Raw genomic sequence first — 18,589 nt, forward strand, 5'->3', positions numbered from 1 at the left:
AAAAATTATAGCAGTTTCGCTGATTTAGTGTTACTAATCTGTTTATGCATAGAATTGTAAATGTGTTAAAAACAATTTCTTTACCTTGAAATTCTAGCTATAAGAACGTTCTTTTTTTTTTATTTCCATTGAAGCTATAACACCTATTTAATTGGACATTCCAAAGAAAAGGCGCAAAGATTTACTAGTGGCGTTTGGCGCAAAAATATTAATAGTAACCGCCTTTCATTATTCAGAAATATATAAAAGTAGATTTAGAGCTGTGGTCCCAATAGCGTAATAGTAAGCGCTTTGGATTTTCATGCTGGCGACCCGGGTTCAATCCCCTTTGTTTCCATGAAAGTTTTATCACTTTTTCAGCTCGATTTTGAAGGGTTTTTTTTTTCAGAATCGGACGGAAGACCTCTCGTTGCTCGCAACGAGTTTCTTTTCTAGTTTCAATAGTAGTTGCAACCTATGTTTGGTATTGAAATGCACTCCAAACCACTATTTAAATAATTATTCTAAAAGTGGTCGTATTTCAATAGTGGTTGCATACTGTGTTGTTACTGAAATGCATTATCAACTGCTATTGAAATAATTACTTAAATAGTGATCGTTATTCTAATAGTGGTTGCAACAATGCTAAAAATCGCTGCATGATCAGGGGATGTTTTGAGCATGATATATCAATTTTCCTAAGAATATTTTCTAATACATTTTAACCCCTCAAGCATTACATGCTTCTTGTGATATTCCAGTTCAAACTTGAACCTATCAAACATTCTGAAATCAGGGATTTCAATATAACTTAAAGTCATGCAAAGAATGCAACTATGTTCATTCTGAAGTCTGTGGCCCTTTGGACTATTAGCTAGACAGGCAAAACTATTCTACATCATATAGTAAAAAATGCATCAAATCTGTGCTAATGACTGCTACTGAGTTCAACTTTTAAAAGCACACTTTCTAATTGCTTTAGTATGATGAATGCTTATGCATAGAATTGTATAAAAATTAATGTTAAATTTATGGCTTCTGGATTAGGGACTTTGATAACAAGAAGGGATTTTGTGTGAGCATTTTGACTTTAGACTTTTATAAAACAATCTTTGTAAGCCTTCATTTTTGAATATTCTCTTAATTAATTAAGGAATGAATTTAATAGCTACCCATTTTATACGGTATAAACTGGGTTGGGGCAGTTTACGCTTTATAAACCGCGAAGCGGTTTATAAAAAAGCGTAAACTGTTCCAACCCAGTTTATACCGTATAAAATGGGTAGCTATTAAATTCATTGCTTATAATTTAATTTTCATTCATTTGATGTAAGAAAAAAAGATGATTGTTCTAACAAAATGACTTCAATGTGTACAAAATTTGAATGTAACTTCAGGCGGATTGATACGTTTTTGACGTAAGTCATTGTGACGTAGACAACCCATTTTATACAATATGAAGTAAATTTTTTATCCAATCAAATACAGCGTTACAACCAGAATTAAATTATGACAGGATGTTGCACAAGGGTAGAAGAACCAACGAAAAAAAAACTATAAGAATGTACAGCATGACAATTTATTTTTTTTTTCTTTTATTCAATTTTATTTCACATGTATCTACGACTTTGCGTCTCATTCGGTGGTGTGCTTCATTCAGTGATGTAGTGACGTCACTTCCCTATAGCCATCAATGGCTGACATTGAGAGCCGTCAGATTCGTAAACAATCTCCTGTACACAGTCCTTGGTTATGACAACACAACCTTCTGGCAGCACGTAACTGAATGTCATTCTAAATAAATACGATATATATTGTTTATATAAAATATACCTATACATTGTATTTTTAATGAAAAAGGTGAGGGACTTTTTTTTCGCCATCTTTGCAAGTAAGCAATTCAAAGGAATTATATTTAAAAATACTTATAATGTATCTATTAAACATTACTGTTTAAAGAAAAAATCAACACGAGGTAATCATATGCAAGGTAAAATTTAACAAAAAATAGCATTTTCATAAATCAAATTTACACAGATTTATGTTTTCAAAAATAATATATAATAAGATATTTTTGTAATTTAAGTAAATGCTATGTCAGATAAAATCTGCTGAAAAAAAGCTTCCCCTCGCAAAAAAACATTTTTATAAATCAAGACAGTATTCGACATTAATCCCAATGCAAATAATTTCACTTCCATTTCGCACAGCAAAAACTCACTCACCAATTAATTAAGTCTGTTGGGAGGGAATTAAAAATGAAATATATTTAGGAATATTTAGATTAGTTTCATACGAGCAGCAGGAAACATAATGGTTCTCATCACATTCACACTTAAGACAGCTGGTCGTGTTCGTGTAGGTTTCTCCGGCCGCTAAACCCACGCCATTTAGATTACAGTGGTGTTTAGATGCTGAAAAGAGAACAAGAATCATATATGCATCCTACGTGCATGTAGATGTTCGTCATAGCACATTTAAGTACCGCATTTAACAATTCTGCGGTCATAATCAAAAACATAAGACCAGTGTGTTATGACTCATTTCTTATCATTTCGTAAGTTTTATGGTCAATGCAATGACCTTGTCAGCAAGTACAATTTATCATTGAGTTAAATGCTGACTGTCGTTTTTCATACCAATTGTTAATCTATTATTTATACACTGAATTGACGATGGGTTTTCCGTTATTTCCTGATCATGACAAGGAGCGCTAGCACACGGAGGTGTGACCGGCCAGCAGGGGATGCTCACTCCTCCATGGCACCGAATCCCACCTCTGATGTTTCGGGGGTCCGTGTTTGCTCTGCTCTTATTTTGTATTGTTTTATGGACTCTGAGATTGAATACTGTTCGATATCTCCATATCCTTCTTGATTGTTTTTCTTCCATGAGTCACGGCACTTAACAACTACAAAAAGTGTCTTCATGTAATATTTACTTTTCAAGTTTCCTTATAACAAATATTGTTCTTGTATAGCACGTCTGTACTTCTGTATAATAAACAGTCAATGTATGATATTTTAGTCCTTGTAGTTCTACTGAAGAATGATCTTGTGATATTTCACTAACTTCACCGAATTCTAATCTCTTAGTGAAAGGAAACATGGTCTATTGCATTGTTACACTCTACCTTAAATCTCCAATAAATAAAAAAAAAACTGTCAATCTGTTATACTCCTCAGGAAATGATTTCAAACCAAGTAGAAATCAAGTTAATGATGTCGAAATCATTAATGAAATCCCCCCAACTCCTACCTTGCGTGCCTTGTTGTGATGGCGTCGATGTGTAACACTACACTATGCAACAAAAGATGAAGGAGAAAAAGAAACAACGACAGAAGAACGGACTGCATAACACAAAGAATTATAAGAAAGAAACACAAAATTCTAGAGGACCTATATCGATAGTTTACTGACCTACCTCTCTCTTATGTTTCATATAATTCTTCTTGAATTTAACATTTACCTTAATGTATTAATGCAGTTTTCAAGAGAATATTTTAACAATAAAGTATATTGACTCGTAAATCTTAAACTTAGGCTTTTTTTTGCCAATATATACGAGGGGTGATCAAAAAATTTGCAAACTACTTCTCTATCTACCTAACTACAGTTCTGGTAAGAATGAAATTTGTCACAAATATAGCCCTAAACATGTGCTTTATGCAGTACGAGTCATGTTGAAATGTGCGTCATAATTATGACGTCATGATGTTAAAATGACATCAATATAGAGGCGACTGTGACGAAAATGGATGAGTCAATCGTACTTGAACAAAGAACTATAATAAAATTTTATGTAAAACTAGGTAAATCCTTCACAGAAATATACGATGATTTACATAAAGTTTATGGGGAATGTGGGCTTTCAAAAGATACAATAAGTAAGTGGATGAAACGTTTTATAGAGGGTAGGGAGACGGTGAAAGATGATGATAGATCTGGGTGCCCGCTGAACGTAAGTACCGAGATAAACGTGTCTGAGGTTGAACAATATGTAATGAAAGATCGAAGAGTTACGATTAGGGAAATAGCTAATGATCTTAGCATGTCTTATGGAACAGTTCAAGAGATTTTAACGAGTAAGCTTAACATGCGGCGAGTTTGTGCGAGATGGGTCCCTCGCCTCCTTCTGCAGAGCAAATGAGGGTGAGAGTGAATGCGTGCCGGTCCTACGTTAGTAGATATGAAAAAGAACAAAATTATTTCATGAATAGAATCATCACATGTGATGAAACTTGGGTACATTTCTATGAGCCAGAAAGTTAACAACAAAGTTCAATTTGGAAGCATCCTTCCTCGTCATCACCAATGAAAGCACGCGTAACCAAGTCAGCAGGGAAGGTTATGCTCATAGTTTTCTGTGACATCAACGGTATAATTCTAAATCACATGGTACTACCCAAAACTTCAGTTACTGGGGACTAATATGCACGGGTTATCAAATCAGATTTGATGAGAGCAGTAAAGAGAAAGCGCCCAGATCTGATAAGATCTGGATTCATTCTGCACCATGATAACGCACCTAGCCATAAAAGTCGGGTTGTGATGGACACCATGGAAACACTGGGTATAGAAAACCTAATTCATCCCCCCTACAGCCCAGATTTGGCAATTTGTGACTTCTGACTATTTCCAGTTTTGAAAGATAACCTACGGGGAGAAAAATATGAGTCCTGGGAAGATCTTGGTACTGCTGTGAACAAGGTGCTAAGGGTCATGTCACGTTATGGCTTGGATCACGTGTTTCGCGCATGGGCAGACCAATGGGAAAAGTGCATAAAAGCTAGAGGGGCCTACTTTGAAAAAGGATAAACTCAAAATCTCACTTTGAAAAATATTTTAAAAGTTATTCAATTAGTTTGCGAATTTTTTGATCACCCCTCGTATTCTATGCATTGAAAATTGGGGTTTACCTTTTTGGGGGTTTAGCCCCCCCCCCTCCACTTCAAATTGCCCGCCCCCTTTCAATTTGCTTCCGACGCCCATGGATAGATGGTATCAGTGAATTACATGTAAAGCTCATTTACAGCAGTAATATATTTTTTCTTAAAAAGGACTATAAAAGCATAACTTTTGATTGCATATTATCTATAAAATTTTCTGGCAGAGTGTACAACTGTGTGAATATGATGATCTATACTTTTATCCATAATAATTATGACCAAACATAGAGTCAGTCCCCTTAAGATCGATAATATATAATAAGAATGTAATTCTAGTACATGGTCAAATTTATGGTCAAATATATATCTAATGATGTTACAGTGGAAAACAATAAAAGTCCAAACAAAAACTTAATAGAAATCAATAATTTTTTAACTTAAATTTAAAACATACTACAATTACCCTCCCCTTTGAAAATAAACATTCTTAAAACATTACAATATCACATTTGAAATTCGTTCTTAATTCTTACATTGTATTTGTGTGGGTGGGTAGGAGAGGCAGTATGCTGTACAGCAGTAGATGAAGCAGAGGAAATAAGACAATATCACAAGAACGGACTGCATTACACTTCACTCTACAGATATAGAGGATTTACACATGTATAACCATAGTTATACTTTAAACCTATCTCTTATCATTTTCATAACTCATTGTATTAGATTATTTCTATATAAGGGAATGACTTGTTTATTAAACGTTTGAAGAATAATTTTATATATACAATATGATATGAATTTCTTTTTGTTAAAGTATAGTTATAATTTAAAATGAAACATGAACAAATCAAATTTACATTATAACACAGGAAGCCTTTAAGCTGAAGATTATACAATAGAAACTTCGCATATAAGATATCAATTTTTAAAATGAATTCAAAAATGAATGAAGAGTAAAAATGCCTTTCAAATTTCTATTCTTTACAACGAACTTAACATTTATCTTATCAGATATGTAGGAATAACAGAAATTGAAGTATTTTGCACTTACCTTTATTTTTACGAGGTCCAATGTACGAATAAGAGGCGTAGAGTCTTTCTTTTATAGGAAACTAATAATAAGTTTAACCATCGGTTCATTATCTATATTTGTCAAAATAATTGTCATTTACAGTGCAAATAATAGACAAATCATAATTTGGAAATAAAAATATACAAATGTCAGTTGTGAAACTGCTTACATAATACAATTTTGTCCCTTGCACGTAGGCCTCATTTTTTCATTTGTATTTCCGAAAATCAAATAAGTTTGAATAATAGGCCTGCCAAGGTCCTTGAAAGGGACAATGTTCATCTTACACAAGATGGTGTTGTCATGTTAGCATCCAATATTAAAAGATCAATCCTTCTAGCTTTAGGAACTGAGCAGGTTCCATTTATAAAGATTTGTATATGTATACTGTTTACAATCCCCCGAGGGATCACTAGCAATAACACGAAATAATGTTAATATTCCGGAACTTAATTGACCAGAAAGATATTATTCAATTTAAAGATTTAGGAAATATAATGCTTGTGGAGATTATAATGTTGGAACAGGAAATGCAACTAATTATATACTAGATGATAACAACCGATATTTACCCTTATTTGAAACATATGAAATTGATAATGATATTTTCAACAGAGTTAATTGGACACTTGTGTGGATAAGAGAGGAAAAGAACTAATAGATTTTTGTATTGGAAACCACCTTCGAATTAGAATGGAAGATGATTTGGTGACATTTTTTTGGAAATTTTACTTGCCATAATTATCATGGAAGCAGTGTTGTTGATTATCTTTTAACTGATGAAAAAATTATACAACGTTTTTTTTGTTTTGTTTTTTGAAGTATCGGATTTTATTTCCACATTATCTGACTGCCACTGTATGTTATCATAGAATATTTTTATCAACATGATTTTGCGTATAGAGAAAAAAGTTTAAATAATAATAATGTACAACCCCCCAAAATAAAATACAATTTTGATAACTCCATGAGCATTAATGACATAGAATCTATAGAAGCAACAATAAATAGATTAAACGATTCCCTGGAATCTGCAGCCATTGTGTCATTAAAACCAAATTTACCTAAAAATAAAACATGTAAAATTAACTTAAACTATGCTAAACATAAAAAAATGGTTTGATAATGAGTTGATAAATATGCGCTCAGAACTAATTAGAAATTGAACTTTATTTGGCCACAACCCCAGAAATATCAATGTTAAGAAGGAGTATTACAAAGCATATAGAATATATAACAAACTACAAAAACAAAAATTTAGTATATATCATTGTAATATCATCAACAACCTAAATGCTTTAGATTCAACTGAACCAAAAAAAATATTGGAAACTTATAGGCGAATTATGAACTGGAAATACAAGCAGAATTGATACATCAATCTCTAATAATGAGTGGATAAACAACTTTTAAAAAAATTGAATAAAACTTCTCAAGAACCACTGGGCCAGAAAAGCTGAAACTTATATGAAAGCATTCTGGGGTAGTCTAGATTCTAAATTGTTCAAGTCATGACCCCCGGGGGTAGGGCGGGGTCACAATAGGGAATCCAAGTTTTACATAGAAATATATAGGAAAAAACTTTTAAAATCTTCTCAAGAACCACAGGACCAGAAAAGCTGAAACTTATATGAAAGCATCCTGAGGTAGTGTAGATTCTAAATTGTTCAAATTATGACCCCTGGGGGTAGGGTGGGGCCACAATAGGGAATCCAATTTTTACATAGAAATATATTGGAAAAATCTTTGAAAATCTTCTTCTCAAGAACCATTGGGCCAGAAAAGCTGAAACTTATGTGAAAGCATCTTGGGGTAGTGTAGATTATAAATTGTCCAAATCATGACCCCTGGTGGTAGGAAATCTGTTAAAGAACAGCATGGCCAAAGTTTCTCAGGTGAGCGATGTGGCCCATGGGTCTCTTGTTATTTACTCAAAACCATTCAAAATATATGATACATGATAAAAAAATATTTACAGCATGTAAAGTCAGGTCAGAGGTATAATTCAAGTATATGATATACATAACTAGAGAATGATAATAATAAATGAGACCCTTTATTCAGAATTTTTACATGTGCTATACAGTGACATCAGTTTCATTTAGTGACGTTATTTTCCTACAGCCGCCAATGGCTGACATTGAGAGCCGTCAGATTCGTAGACAATCTCCTGAACACAGTCCTTGGTTATGACGACACAACCTTCTGGCAACATGTAACTGGAAATCATTCTAGATAAATAAATCAATGAATAAATGTTGTTAAAATCAGATAAACTGAGATGTTTTCGCCATTAATGTGAACGATGCAAAGGGATTGCATTTACAATTTTTTTTTAATGTATTTTCTATTATTATAACTGTTTAATTATAAGACATATGGAGCACACTTGGTGAACGTATTCAAGTTAAAATCTAACAAAAATATACTTTTATGAGGTAAATTTACTTTTTACAAAAAAAAAAAAAAAAAAAAAACAGGACTTAGACCAAAATTTATTCTGCATATAACTTTCTATAATTTGAAATAAATTGAAAATGGTTTTAAACTTTCTGAAAGGAATGATGGCAGATATTTTCATGATGGCAATTTTTAAGTCAATGGTTAAACTTTGCAAAATTTCACATTCAAATGAAATTTGGTCTTAGTCGTAAGTTCTATAGTAAAACGGGACCTGGATTTATGTTTCAAAAATGATTCACTAGAAAGGCTCAAATTAGTCGTTTAATTCAAGTTAAATTAAATTCTGTTTAAAAAGCACTCCTTGCAAACAGCATTTTTATAAATCAAGAGAATAGTCGACATTGAACCAAATGCAAAGAATTTCTGTTTCACACAGCATAAACTCACTCAACAATGAACAAACAAACACAAACACCCTTATAATTGCGTTCACGCTGTATGTGTACATGAATTGGCGTATTCAAAATTTAGCGTAATCACTGGGTATGGAGCAATTAGCGTAGTCATGAAACAGCATTACACAAGTCCGTTCAGTGTATTGTATATGAAAATGATTTCTTAGCGGTATTCATGAATTAGCGGATTGTTGTCTGCGCTAAAACCGCTGAAATATGAAGCCCTCTTTTTAAAGTACACATACAGTATATTCCCTTGTATGTTGGAGGGAATAATAAATAAAATCTAAAGGAATATTTAGTTGAGTATGACATACGAGCAACAGAAAACATAATGATTCTCAGCACAGTGACACTTAAGACAGCTGGTCATGTTCGTGTAGGTTTCTCCCGCCGCCAAACCCACGCCGTTCAGATTACAGTGGTGTTTGGATGCTGAAAAAAGAAAATGAGTCAGATGTGCATCTTACATCGACGTTCGTCGTATCGCATCTAAGTTTGTTCACTTAGAAATTTTAGGGGACATTACTAAAAAAAATCCAGACAATTATGGGCTAGGATGCTCATTCCAGTCACTGTATTCCTACAAAGAGTATTGATAAATAAGATAACACATTTGAAAAAAAAAAAACTCTTCATAAACAGTTTACTTATTAATTCCCTTGTTTTAAAAATTAAGTAGTTTTGTATGTGTGATAGCCATGACCTTATAGTTCTTCAATAGAATGTTCTTTTGAGATTTCACTAACTTCACCAAAAAATCATCTCTGAATGAAAGGAAACCGGCCTGACCCTTTTTTATTACCTCTAATTTCCAATAAATTTACTTACATTGAAAGAAACTGTCAATCCATTACATACACTCTCAAGAATAAACCCTGTTAATTTATACAAATCATGTTAATGATATCACAGTCATTAATGAATCCCCCCCCCCAACTCCTACCTTGAGCCCCATGTTGTGATGGTGTCAATGTGTAACAGAATGCTGAGCAACAAACGATGAAGGAGAAAAAGAAACACACCGACACAAGAATGGACTGCATGTCACAAAGAATTATAACAAGGAATTGCACAATTCTACAGGACTGATATCAATAATTATACCGACTTACCTCTCTCTTATCATTCTTATAATTCTTCATGTACTTAATATTGACCTTAATGTACATATGACTGCAGTTTCCACAGAGAATACAATAATCATTAATACTGTAAGGTGAGCGTTGATATAATCATGAACTTAGGGTAGTATATATCAAAACGTTTTTATGTATAGGATCTTGCATATACATCTATGTATATATATACATGTATGTGTCCCTTACTGATAGGTGGAGGCTTGAAAACTGGAGTTTAAATCGCAGAACAGTAATTTCCATTCTTTATTCCAATGAAAAACTCTTTTTTAAGAGATTGTAAACGCTAGAAACATTCTGGGAATGACACTTAGAAACAGGAAACATAAAATGACCTAACGTCGTTTAGAGATCAAATACATTGAACAGGTTAATTCACAAGAAATATACCTATAAAAAATCTTACAGCAGCATTTTTCAATTCAGTATGCTTCAATAGGGATCATCTTTAAAAAGGAATAGATCATGTCCGCCTGCTAGATCCCTGAGAGAGTTTTTTACGCACCTTTATCAAACACACTTATTAGTTCACCCTGGACTAGTAGCTTTCAAGTCTTAGATGCTGCACTGAACAATTTGTCCCTAAAAAGTTTATTATAAAAGCATAACACTTACCTGAATTTAGAAAGCACACGCAATAAAAACATTGTTTTTATTGTGTGTGATTTCTACATTCAGGTAGAGTGTACAGGAATATTTAGATCTTTTCGTTTATCTATAGAAATAACATGAATAATGAATCAACAAAATTTTAGTTCCCATAAGATCGTAAATACAATTAAGTTAGCATGCCATTCTAGTACATGGATTATATGCAAGGTGAAATGTTGTATATATAATGACAAAACTTTGGGAAAAAATAAAAATTCACATGAAATCTTATTTGAAAAGAAAAAAAATCAATAAAACTACTTAAATTTGGAAGATAGTCCCTAGCTTCCCATCTGGTAATATTCCAAAACATTATAACAATATCCCATTTTACCGTCGTCCTGAGTTATTACCTTGTGTCCCATTTTACCTTCGTCCTGAGTTATTACCTTGTGTCCCATTTTACCGTCGTCCTGAGTTATTACCTTGTGTTCCATTTTACCGTCGTCCTGAGTTATTACCTTGTGTCCCATTTTACCGTCGTCCTGAGTTATTACCTTGTGTCCCATTTTACCGTCGTCCTGAGTTATTACCTTGTGTCCCATTTTACCGTCGTCCTGAGTTATTACCTTGTGTCCCATTTTACCGTCGTCCTGAGTTATTACCTTGTGTCCCATTTTACCGTCGTCCTGAGTTAATACCTTGTGTCCCATTTTACCGCCGTCCTGAGTTATTACCTTGTCTCCCATTTTACCGCCGTCCTGAGTTATTACCTTGTGTCCCAGTCTCACCAGGTGGTGGTGTGTGAATGAGGCAGGATGCTGTACAAAAGTAGACAAAGCAGAGAAAATAAAACACTATCTCAAGAATAGACTGCATGACTCAACACGGTGCAATTGTACAGGACTAACACATATAATTATAATGAAAGTTATATTTAAAACTTATCTCTTATCATTTTCATAACTCTTTGTATTAGATTATTTCTATATAAGTGAATGAAATGTTTATTCCAATATATACCTTTGTGCAATTTACATAGGAATGTTGAATCGCTTTGATTTTTAAAAGATTTTTCCTATGTATTACTTTGTTAATCTTTGACATGCCATTGTGGTCCCATCCTATACCCGGGTTCATGATTTGAACAAACTTAAATATACACTACATGAAGATGATTCTATATGAGTTTCATCTCTTCTGGCCCAGTGGTTCTTGAGATGAAGATTTTTGAAAGATTGTTCCTATGTATTCCTACTTTGTTAAACTTTGATACGCCATTGTCATGATTGTGGCCCCACCTTACCCCCAGACATAATGATTTGAACAAGGCCACACCCTACACTTGGGGGTCATATTTGAATTTACACTATCAGGGGATGCTTCTACATGAGTTTCATCTTTTCTGAACCAGTGTTTCTCCAGAAGACTTTTAAAATAGCGGTATGCCATTTATTTGTCACTACTTCATAATTATCTCTCTTTAGAAAGAAGATGTGGCCCTTTATTTGAGCAAACTTTAAACCCCTTCACCCAAGAATACTTTGTGGCAAGTTTTGTTGAAACTGGCCCATTGGTTCTTAAGAAGAAGATGAAAATGTGAAATGTTAACGACAACGACGACGACAGACAACGGACAAATTTCGATCAGAAAAGCTCACTTGAGCCTTCAGCTCAGGTGAGCTAACTAGCTTATATCTGGTACATATAACAAGGTCGATAAAGCAATCATATATTTTATGAAATGTCAACTGAAGCTGAGGGTATCGAAATTCCTATAACATCAACATCCTACTCGTAGAAAGCTCTAAATTGAGTAGCAAATAAGCTTGAAAAATGACAGCATAAGCAGGTGAAAGTAAAATGTAACTAAATGAATTAGGAATCTTCATAGAAAAGCTGGTCATTTCATTTGTCATACTATTTCGTTGTTACTTTATAGTAAGCCCTCATATTCAATAGTCAGTAAAACTTCCAAACTGGAAACAGAGTTGGAAAACTTTGGGATACATCAAGTCCATGTATGAATAAAAACAACTAAAATTGTTATTTCTAAATGTCGAACCAAAGGCTACTGCATATGATTTTTTCTCAAATAGAAGATTGTTAATCAATTCAGGATGTGAAGACAGGGCACCTTTTTAAAGGAGCAAGGTTACTGCCCAACAAAATTCCAATAGCAAGACCAGGTTTTCCAAAAAGCTTTTGGAATATTAATGGGCACTAACTGTGCTCCTTTAAAAAGACTCCCTGTCTTTATTTCCTCATAGGGAAGAATTGATTTTAAATCTTCTGAGAAGAAAACATATGCTGTAGCTCTCGGTTCGACAATCAGATATATCTCAACAAAAGTATTATAAAATAACAATTTTTGTTGTTTTCATTCAGAAGTCTACTTCATATATCCCAGAGTCTGCCAAATCTGTTTCAGATTTGGATGTTTCACTGACTGTTCAATATTTAGGCATACTATTATGTAACAACAAAATAGCACGACAAACAAGATACCAGCTTTTATTAAATCAAGTTTCCTAATGTATTTATTAACATCCAACTTTCACCTGCATATGCTGTTATGTTTTCAAACTTATTCGCAATTCAAGAGCATCTATAACTAGTAATATGTTTATGTTACAGAAATTTCAATACCCTCAATTTAAGTCAGCAGTTCGTAAAATATATTGTTGCTTTATCGACCTTGTTACCTGTACCAAATATCGGGTAACCTACATGTGACTGGGATGTGACTGGGTTGTATGTTCCGACTTGTTTCAAACCAACTGTAATGCCTTCGTTTTTAGTGCGAATTCGTCTATTGAAATTGTCATAGACCTGATCACCTGATGGTGTGATCGGTAAACAAGTAAGTTAGATATCACTTATCCATGGTCAAATATGTATCTGTACTATTTTTGAGTGAAAAACAAAGGAGAATTATGTTTAACTCCTTCATGTGGCAGCACAGTCACTATGATATTATATCAAATGGATCTGCTCTGCTTATATGACACAATTTACAAATGACAACATACAGCCTCTTTGAATTTCTAAAAGCCTTAACTGTTACAGTAGAAATATAAAATTATAATTTGTATTACTTTACTTTATATTATCTTACATATGAACATGATTAAATTCACTTTAGTTATACCAATTAATTTACTGTTAATTTATTTCTCCTTGGGAACAGGAACCTACTGAGTATCCTAATCTTATATAAAAAGAAATGTCATACAACTCTGTAGGAAAGAGAACATTTAATGGTTTTAACCTTACCTAGATAAGAAGTTAGACATAGTAAAATATACCCTCAGCAATGCTCAGGCTGATATGTAATTATTTTAAAAAAAAAGTAAAGGGAACAGGTGCAAAACATCTCAATTCAAAAAGTAAAAAATACTTATTAAATGTTTTACAATTTTTATTAGAAAAAAAACATTTCAACCCAAAATTCTACTTGAAATGTAAAATAACAGAGACATGAAGTTTACTATCTGGATAATGACATTAACACGTAAGATAAAACAGTGAGTAAAGAGCAGTAAGTCTAGCCTTAAATATACTGTTAACAAAACAGCTCACCTTGAAAACTGTTTCTTGATTATTATCTATGAAATAAAAGTTCTGCAGTTATACTTTAACAAAGATAATTTGCTAATAAAAATTAAACAAATCCAACAAATGCATTTATTACCAGTAAATTATTATATATACATATATGCAAAAAAGAAAGAAAATTAATTTTTTACTAATGGAGATATGCAAATTAATATTTAATCAAGTGATTAAAATCCTAAGGAATAAAACGTTTTGGTTGTTTTTTCACAGTCTTATAAACAAAAAAAAATTGACTTCAAACATGTACCTGCATGCAGTCTTCTGATAAAAAACAAGAAATATACATTATTGATTTTACACAGCTTATTTTAAATTTTATATTATCTTAAAACTTTTTTTTCAACTTCATTGCCAATTTTTTTTTGTCTTTTGTTTATTTAACTGTCGTTCTTCAGGAGTTTCAGTTTTATGTTTTGCTTCTATATTCTTATTCTTGTTATTCTTTTCCTTCTGACTAGAATAGAAATCATCTTCCATGCCACTGCTGACAGATTCGAATATGTAGCAAATAATTAATAGTTGCAATTGTCAATAATTTGATAGATAAATTGTTACAGTAATGATCTTCTGAAATTTCAAAAGAATGAAATAGTATAGAGGAGGTGAAATTGTTTGCAATGTAGCAATAATGTTGACCCCCCTTCTTCAGAGCATACAGTTTATACGATTAACAACCCAGTGTTTTATAAGCACAAAAAGTAATCAGTTTATATTATCACAGATCTTCAACGCTCCTGTGTTTGCTGCTGGATCCACGCCCTATTAGTCACTTATTGATCAGCAGCCTGCTCTCACTCCCTCCGCTGGAAGAGCTACAGCTGCTGTTCTGATCATCCGCCTTGGCTGTTACACTAGACACCCCTGTTTGGGTTTGGGACTGTGAGCTTGCATGTTCCTTAAAAAATATCATGATATAAAATCATATGATTCTATAATTATATAAGCAACACACTGTGCAGGTAATTCAGGTTTTTATATAAATACTCAATTATCTGAAAAGGATGGAGTAAATCAAAGATAATTTTAATTATTTTTTTTATGTAAATATTGAATTATTTGAAAAAGGATGGAGTAAATTAAAGGTCATTTTAAATTTGTAAATTGTAATGCTTTACCTGTTTTAAAATACCAGTCCAAAGGGAGCCAGCTTCTCCTCTTATACAGCCAATCACAAATGTTGTTACGAGAGTAAATGGCACAAGGTACAACAAAGCTGGTTGGCCTTTGTCCATAAGATAAAGGGCAATGAAGGTCACCACAAGTCCAAGGGCATATGCTGCAAGAGAGATGATTGGATAAAATCGTTATTGTAAATTTGAAATGGGCATCATAGCTGACCAGTGGACCTAAGAAACAAAATTATTTTGATGGAGTTTTTAAAATGTTCTATATTGCTGAATACAAAAGTTCCCTTTTTTAGATCTAAAGGGGAAAGGGGCATGGTTCTAGAAAAATAATCAGTACCTATGCTATCATTTCAGGAAAACATGATTTCATATTTGCTTCTGTATTGTTACATTCAAAGTAATTGTTCTTCCATATTTCAAAACATGAATATTTCCAAAAAATAAAAATTTATCAGCAATGAAAAAATCCACGCATGTCAAAAATCCATATATTTAAAAATCCTGTTTCAAAAATATTTTTATAGCTACAGTAAAATAGAATCTGATAAATCCATTTATCTTAATCATTCCAGAAATAAAAAATGCAATGTCAGTGCAATTAAATGTTAATATGGAAGCTATAAAGCTTATGATATCATAAATCAGAACCTTACCTATAACCGTGGCTATAAAATAAACCTTTCTGGTGCCCACTCTTACGTCAAACCTGTGGTTATAACTGACCAGTACACCTGAAAAAAGAAAAATCGATCTTTATGTTATGATGCGAGTTCTTTAGTATTCATTCAAAAGTTTAATTTGACTAGGAAAAAATTACTTTTAATTAATTGTATTTCTCAGCATCATCAGTGAAGAGATTTTTTTGTGACATATTCTAATACGTTCTATTTCCACTATTGAAGAGTTATAGATCTTAGTGCGCTCTTTTGTGAAAAAGTCGGAGAAAGTACAAATCTCGCGGGATTTCTGGGACAAACGTATTGTAAACATGTAAACAACGTGTTGAATGTTGATGAACAAATCCTAACAAAATGCATATGAAATATTTTATTGTTGGGGACTTTATTTACATCACGAGTTGAGATGAAAAAGATATCAATTTACAACTACTGGAGATCGTATATATCTATTTATCATAATGGTACATTAAAAGACAATATACATACCTCGGAAATGTTGTATTTTTAATTAATGGACTATAAAGTTAGGGTTTTCGCTCTTTCACGTATGTCTTTTAGTTCTTCTATTCTTTAGTTAGAATGGCACTTAACATTTAAAATTGGATTGAGACTGGCATAACCGTTAACGCCATGCTGTCCCAGTCAGACGACCAAACGCGCCTCTAATTCTGAAGAGTTCACTAATGGATATACAACGTATTGCATGAAAAATGAAACCAAAACAAACTGACTGATAAAGAAATTGATATTTTTTTCAGTGAGAATTCTAGATAAAATGATAACATCACGAAGGGATGCATTAAGTATCTTGCTATTAATAGTAAATTTAAAAAGTTTTTTTTCAAACAAAAGGTTACAGAGCAATGAAAAATTTATAGTACATGCATCAAAAAATCATTTTATGAAACAAATCGAAGAGTTACTGCCCTTTGTTCATAAGGAACATTTTTCCCAAAACTTTAAACCTACCAGGAACAATTATGTCACCAAATCCTAGTAACGAGTATGGCAGATTACATACGTTCATCAGCGCGCTGCCAAGGCGAGGAACCTTAAACACCATGGGTATCTGTTCCCCTGACGACGACCCCTCTGATGACCCCCCCGTGGCTACCTTTACCATCACACTCTCTCCATTCTAAAATTAGAAATTTCATAAAAAATTTGATTTGCAAGAAGAAAAGCAGAAGTATAATTTGAAACTTTACTAAATGTCTAAGTATACTACTTTTAAATCTAATTGTAAAATGAATTCATCTACTAATTGTTATTTTTATTCAATTGAGAAATGATCTGGTACCAAACATAATGATTGTGCCTAATAGATGCATTTACATTGATTTAATGTCATGTTGTGAAAATAGTAAAACCTATATTTTGCTTGGATTGTTTTCTGAATAAGAAAAGTATTTGACTTACTGAGGTAAAGTAGGGGGTTATGAAGACGAAGAAAATGTCATACAAAAATAACAGCACCATAAGTATGACACAGATCTGGAAAAAAAACATAAACATTAATGTTTTCAAGTTAAAGGCATAATTCAAAATATATTTGTTAAAAATACGCGTGTATCATAAATAACCAGTAAACTTTTCAATTCTAATATTTTTTTTTTTCAGAATAAGTTACTATTTCATTTCCATATCTATTATGTTCATTTCATATATACTGTATTTTATTTTTTTTTTCCTCTGAACTTTTTATGCCTGGCAATTAGTTCATGAAACAACTTTATGCTCTTGTCTGTTATTACATATTACCTTTAAATTGGGCAAGTGTAAGGTCTTCAGCATATTAATACAGAATGCCACACCCAAGATGTCTTGTATAACCCAGGCATAACTGAAAATAATTTAAAAATGGGTAACATTATGATCAGAAAAATGAGGTTTATCATTATAGCATTATTACATTAATTTACATTTTAATAGTATTTGAAAGTAATGAAACATATATCAAATTGACAAATTCTGATGCACTACCTTCAAAGGTAAAGTGAAATTAGTGAACTTGCAGATAAATACTTGTGTATCTGGAATGAATTTGCATCAAAACTCTGCATTTTTTATTACCCTGCTAATGGGCCTCAGATATTTATGAAATCCATAATACAGTGTTTCGGGATATTTCTAGCGGTACATAAATTTTTAGCAAGTATAAAATACTGTTAACTTTGCCAGATATACCTCTCTTTTCTTTGAATTGCCCAAAACACGGCTAGACTCAAACACATAAAAAACAGAATGATGTCCCTATAAAATGGTCGATGTCTCAAGAATGGAATTTTGTTAGCAGGTAATCTGAAATTTAAAAAAAATTGTATCAAATTATGAAAATACAGAAATAGCTATGGTTGAGCTTTAATAAAATTTAACTTAAATGTGGATTATATGGGCATAAAAAATTTATATCTATGACAGAGTTCATGTACATGTGCTTACAAAAAAAAAAATTTCATGTTACTGACATGCTAAAAAAAATCTCATGACCTCAAAATTTATTTTAAAATAATAAACCCACTAAATACCTTGTCTCCCATGGTATTCTTCTCCAAAGAGGTTCCAGACACGCGTAGAGTCCAGCAGTGCCCGCCAAAACAAACAAACCAATCACCACATACACTGTAAATATAAAA

The 18,589-nt window shown here is 32.5% G+C and overlaps 3 protein-coding genes across 4 annotated transcripts; all 3 read right to left on the minus strand.

The window, feature by feature from the left end:
• Positions 1-1,551: 1,551 nt before the first annotated feature.
• LOC134259863 (uncharacterized) lies at positions 1,552-5,990 on the minus strand. The gene is made up of 4 exons (XM_062742460.1): positions 5,920-5,990; positions 5,402-5,504; positions 2,276-2,393; positions 1,552-1,773 (listed from the first exon to the last, which is right to left on the minus strand). Exons 2-4 carry the CDS (start codon positions 5,493-5,495, stop codon positions 1,653-1,655), a joined length of 333 nt encoding a protein of 110 aa, XP_062598444.1. The 5' UTR covers positions 5,496-5,504; positions 5,920-5,990; the 3' UTR covers positions 1,552-1,652.
• A 1,993-nt stretch (positions 5,991-7,983) lies between these two features.
• Positions 7,984-11,441, minus strand: LOC134259864 (uncharacterized). 2 transcript variants are annotated; one of them, XM_062742461.1, is made up of 3 exons: positions 11,302-11,441; positions 9,116-9,233; positions 7,984-8,171 (listed from the first exon to the last, which is right to left on the minus strand). In XM_062742461.1, the coding sequence occupies exons 1-3, from the start codon at positions 11,405-11,407 to the stop codon at positions 8,051-8,053; spliced, it is 345 nt and encodes a 114-aa protein (XP_062598445.1). In that variant the 5' UTR covers positions 11,408-11,441; the 3' UTR covers positions 7,984-8,050. The 2 variants fall into 2 exon arrangements, with proteins under 2 accessions (XP_062598445.1, XP_062598447.1); XM_062742463.1 differs by lacking the exon at positions 11,302-11,441 and adding an exon at positions 9,745-9,900.
• A 2,544-nt stretch (positions 11,442-13,985) lies between these two features.
• Positions 13,986-18,571, minus strand: LOC134259865 (signal peptide peptidase-like 2B). The gene is made up of 8 exons (XM_062742464.1): positions 18,482-18,571; positions 18,141-18,254; positions 17,715-17,796; positions 17,373-17,447; positions 16,923-17,091; positions 15,927-16,004; positions 15,262-15,422; positions 13,986-15,041 (listed from the first exon to the last, which is right to left on the minus strand). Exons 2-8 carry the CDS (start codon positions 18,185-18,187, stop codon positions 14,913-14,915), a joined length of 741 nt encoding a protein of 246 aa, XP_062598448.1. The 5' UTR covers positions 18,188-18,254; positions 18,482-18,571; the 3' UTR covers positions 13,986-14,912.
• Positions 18,572-18,589: the final 18 nt, after the last annotated feature.

Source organism: Saccostrea cucullata, unplaced genomic scaffold (assembly GCF_032062105.1).
Source record: "Saccostrea cucullata isolate Sc308-1 unplaced genomic scaffold, CSIRO_AGI_Scuc_v1 ctg12822, whole genome shotgun sequence".
NCBI lineage: Eukaryota > Metazoa > Mollusca > Bivalvia > Ostreida > Ostreidae > Saccostrea > Saccostrea cuccullata.